The sequence below is a fragment of the Staurois parvus genome, unplaced genomic scaffold (genome assembly GCF_062004578.1).
Source record: "Staurois parvus isolate SC_StPar_1 unplaced genomic scaffold, SC_StPar_1.0 ptg000570l, whole genome shotgun sequence".
In the NCBI taxonomy this organism is placed as follows: Eukaryota; Metazoa; Chordata; class Amphibia; order Anura; family Ranidae; genus Staurois; species Staurois parvus.
In genome coordinates this window covers 2,140,968-2,145,993 of record NW_028318366.1, presented here as the reverse complement: position 1 = coordinate 2,145,993, position 5,026 = coordinate 2,140,968, and the positions used below count along the sequence as shown (strand labels likewise).

Genomic DNA, 5,026 nt, shown 5'->3' with positions numbered 1-5,026 from the left:
CAGAACAGGAATGTGGCTTCTCTCCTGTGTGAAATCTTTTATGCCCATTCAGACCAGATTTAGACTGGAAACCTTTCCCGCACTCAGGACAGGAGAACCTCTTCCCTGTTGGAAGGCCGGTCCGGTCCCGCACAGTCTGAGGTTCCTCAGGATACGAGGAATCTGATGGTCCATCTACACTGGGTGGTGCCGGATGGACATTGGAGGGAGCCGGGTTTTCTCCTGGACTATACTGTGTGATGTCCTCATCTTCTACTTTCCAGTCTGGAGACAAAGTGAGACAATCCTCAGAGGTTTTCCTCATCTCCAGGCCAGGAACTAAAATACAAAGACAGAGGATTACTAGACAGGAGCTGATTGGTTCCCCCAAACCAGGATTGGCTGAGCATCACCAGAGGTCAGAGAGTGAGGATGGGGGAGAACAACTATGTCCAGCTGGGAGGAAATGGGTGTAACAAAAGAGAATCCATGTTATGTGTATATATAGCAGTGGGGGAAGGGGGGAGAGCAGAAGACAGGAGTATGTAATGTACAACATAGAGTATATAGTGCAGGGGTCAGGAGTATGTAATGTACAACATAGAGTATATAGTGCAGGGGTCAGGAGTATATAATGTACAACATAGAGTATATAGTGCAGGGGTCAGGAGTATGTAATGTATAATATACAGTGTAAGGGTCAGGACTCATAATATTGGTATTCAGTAATCAGTGGAAGATTAAATGTTTACTGTAGACAAGTTGCAGAGATCCCACACCGCTGCCTCCCATCTCCTGAGACTGCACTCAGTGACTTGGGTCTGAGACACTACAGACATATCCCTCCACCCGGCACAGCCAGCAGATAACAGAGCAAGTACCCTGGGAGAATTGTTCTGTCAGAGATCTTACTAGACCCGGGCATGGGGAAGGAGAACCAAATCACATGTCCCAGGAGCCTAGATCAAATAATGCTGCCAGCTGAACCCCAGAACCTCCATAAATCCAGTCTAGATACATAAATTGTGTCTGCAGCACAGAGAAGGAAGATTATCCGAGAGAAATCCAGGAATACAGGACGGGGAACACAGCTCAGGAAAGTGACCAGGGGATTACAGGCTGATATCACCCAGTCCCCGCCCTACTCTGGACCAATCAGTGAGCAGTATGGGTGGAGGAATGGATTTAGTGTTCATGACCCACCTGTGCTGATCTCTGTAGGAGTGTCCTCCTCTATAAATGTCCCCGTTATTCCATCCTCCTCCATAGACTGCTGATCATCCCTCACATACGCCTCTTCTTCTTCTGCTTTCACCTCAACTTTTATATACATCAGATCTTCACCCTAAACCAAGAGAATGAGAGAAAATATCATCTGTAAAATGTAAGATTTATGATTGTGACATCACACACAAAATCCACACATTGTCTCCCTTCACAGAAGCAGATCACATGTGATATGTGGGTACATTTCCCCTAAATACCGCATGCCATCCTGAAACTGTCCATTTCCTATCCCGTGTTGCGGTATTGACCACAAACACTGAACACGCTCAGTAAATACCGCATGAACAGGCATTACATTCACAGAAGGAAATAAAGAATGAAATGCATGCGGTCATTAATTAGTGGTGGAGACATGCGGCATTCAGGAAATGTGTACTGCTTGGTAAAGAGTGGGCGGCCGCTGGCATCCTTAGCAACCAGTAAACAACATGGTTGTTAGGGAGCGAGCGGCCGCCACGTCCTAACCAACCGATAAATCTAAAAAAAAGAATTACCGGCAATGAAATATTAAGAAAATGGCGTGCGGTCCCCCCCTTTGGGGGGTCTAGTATGGATTTTGAGGGGGACCCCTTGCCAAAATGAAAGAAATACATACCAGACCCCTATCTGAGCATGCAGCCCAGCAGGTCAGGAATGGGGGGGATGAGCAAGCGACCCCCCATCCTGAAACATACCAGGCCACGTGCCCATAACATGGAGTGCATGCTCTGGGGCAGGAGGGGCTTTGCTCCCCCAGAGCACCTTGTCCATGTTGATGAGGACAAGGGACTCTTCCCTACAACCCAGGCTAGTGGCTGTGGGGGTTTGCAGGCAGAGGACTTACAACATTTAGCAAGGAAGCCCTCAGATCCCTCACCCCATGTGAATGAGTATGGGGTACATGGTACCCCTAATTATTCACCCCAAAAAGTATTCTGTTATATAGACAGCAGGCAGTTTTTGACAAGTCCTTTATTAAAAAAGAAAACTAAAGCAAAATGTCCCCCCGGTGTAGATCCATCATCAATCACGATGCTCACTGTCACCGCTGACTCGGAAAGAAAAGCTCCGCTCCCAATGAAGACTACCCTCTGTCTGACAGCTCTGCTGCTTCCTGCCACTAAATATACTAAGGGGCGGTGCCACTCGGTGATGTCACTGACCGGGGCATGTTGTATTGGTGATGTCACTGACCGGGGCATGTTGTATTGGTGACGTCACTGACCGGGGCATGTTGTATTGGTGATGTCACTGACCGGGGCATGTTGTATTGGTGACGTCACTGACCGGGGCATGTTGTATTGGTGACATCACTGACCAGGGCATGTTGTATTGGTGACGTCACTGACCAGGGCATGTTGTATTGGTGACGTCACTGACCGGGGCATGTTGTATTGGTGATGTCACTGACCGGGGCATGTTGTATTGGTGACGTCACTGACCGGGGCATGTTGTATTGGTGATATCACTGACCGGGGCATGTTGTATTGGTGATGTCACTGACCGGGGCATGTTGTATTGGTGATGTCACTGACCGGGGCATGTTGTATTGGTGACGTCACTGACCAGGGCATGTTGTATTGGTAATGTCACTGACCGGGGCATGTTGTATTGGTGACATCACTGACCGGGGCATGTTGTATTGGTGACGTCACTGACCGGGGCATGTTGTATTGGTGACATCACAAGAGGGCAAGGCCACCCAGTGATGTCACAGGGTGGTAGCTCTCCTTAGTTTATTTAGAAGTGGGAGGCGGCGGAGCTGTCAGATGGCAGGAGGGGAGCTTTGTTTTTTCTTCCAGTCAGCGATGACAGCGAGTATCGTGATTGGATCATCGATGGATCTACATCAGGGGGATATTGTTCTTTATTTTTGTTTTGTGAAAAATTACTTCCAGTGTTTTCTTAAACTACATTTTTTTTTGGTGAATGAATAGGGGTACTATGTACTCTATACTCAATCACATTGTGGGGGGGCTGGGATCTGGGGGCCTCCTTGTTAAAGGTGGCTTCTAGATTCCAATAAGCCCCCCACCCACACCCACTGCCCAGGGTTGTGGGGAAGGAACCCTTGTCCCCATCGCCATGGGGACAAGGTGCTTTTGGGGAGGCAGAGCGCCCCTGCCCTGAAGCACCCACCCCATGTTGAGGGTATGTGGCCTGGTTTGGTTCAGGAGGAAGGTGGGCACTCACTAAGGGTCTGGTATTGATTTTGGAGGGGAACCCACGCCTTTATTTTTATAATTTTGGCATTGGGTTCCCCTCAAAATCCATACCAGACCTGTCACAGCCATCAGCGGAGAACCTGTCGGCCGTCCGCTCCTTGTTTACTGGTTGTTGGGGACACTGGCGGCTGCCCTCTCCTTAACAACAAGCTATTTACAAGTGTTGCTATGGACACCAGTGGTAAATTACCCGCAGGATTCACTACTAAAAAACAGCATGCAGCATCTTACTACATACTGGGATACGGGAAGATACCGCTTTGTGATTGGAGCCCATAGTCTCTACAAGTCCATGTTCTAGATTCTCCATCCCACCAACCTTGTAATAGTGAGGGATGGTGTGACCTTCCTGTGTGGAATCCCGGGAATACAGAGGACGGGGACATCTCTCTGGTGGGTTCCTGGTATTAGGTGGCTCCATCATATCCTTGTGTCCTTCTGAAAACTCCTCCATCACTCCATACTCCTCATCCTCCTCTTTATACTCTTCTTTAACATCAATATTATCATCCCCGAGGATTCCACTCTGAAAGATATAATAAAACATTCATTGTAACAAACATGCTGTGTATAAATCACAACTACCAATAATTGTCATCATCTACCTGATGATGGTGAGGGATGGTGTGACCTTCCTGTGTGGAATCCCGGGAATACAGAGGACGAGGACATCTCTCTGGTCGGCTTCTGTAGATGGATGACTCCACCATGGTGTCCTGGTACAGATCTTTGTGTTCTTCATGAATCTCTGACTCCTCCATCCCCCCATCCTCATCCTCCTCCTCTTTTATCTCTTCTTTAACCTCAACTTTAGGATCTCTCAGGTTTCCACTCTGAATATATAATAAAATGACATCAATGGTAACAATGCAGATAATGTACAGATCCTAATGATACTATCAGTGATTGTTCCTCATCTACCTGATGATGGTGAGGGATGGTGTGACCTTCCTGTGTGGAATCCCGGGAATACAGAGGACGGGGACATCTCTCTGGTGGGTTCCCATGACTGGATCCATCTGTAGGAAACACACACACTGACTGAATCCATTGTTTCTATGTGTTTATCAGATGATGGGGGATCTAGGTGGATCCTCCGTACTGCTCTCTCCTTTACAATAAAGTCTCCTCTTACCCGGTGATGTGAGGGGCGGCTGATTGTCCATCATGACGTCCTTGTAGAGATCCTTGTGTCCTTCTAAATACTCCCACTCCTCCATGGAGAAATAGACAGTGACACCCTGACACCTTATAGGAACCTGACACACACAATGATACAGTCACCATCCAGACACATCCCTTGTCTGTTACTGGAGAATGTCCCAGAATTCCCGGCACCGCTCACCTCTCCTGTCAGCAGCTCAGTGATCTCTCTGGTGACTTCTAGAATCTTCTTCTTCTTTCTCTCTTCTATCAGGGAGGGAGGTGGAGGCAATGTGATGTCATATGATCTCCAGACTTCACAGGAGGAAAACTCTACATCTGAACACAAATAGTCACATCAAATGATATTCCCAGAATCCTCCTCACCTCTCCATTCAGGTCTCCATTTTATT

The 5,026-nt window shown here is 47.8% G+C and overlaps 1 protein-coding gene across 1 annotated transcript; it reads right to left on the bottom strand.

Moving 5' to 3' along the window:
- Window positions 1-300: 300 nt before the first annotated feature.
- LOC149450612 (uncharacterized) lies at window positions 301-4,231 on the bottom strand. The gene is made up of 3 exons (XM_089691719.1): window positions 4,076-4,231; window positions 3,790-3,996; window positions 301-318 (listed from the first exon to the last, which is right to left on the bottom strand). The coding sequence occupies exons 1-3, from the start codon at window positions 4,229-4,231 to the stop codon at window positions 301-303; spliced, it is 381 nt and encodes a 126-aa protein (XP_089547845.1).
- Window positions 4,232-5,026: the final 795 nt, after the last annotated feature.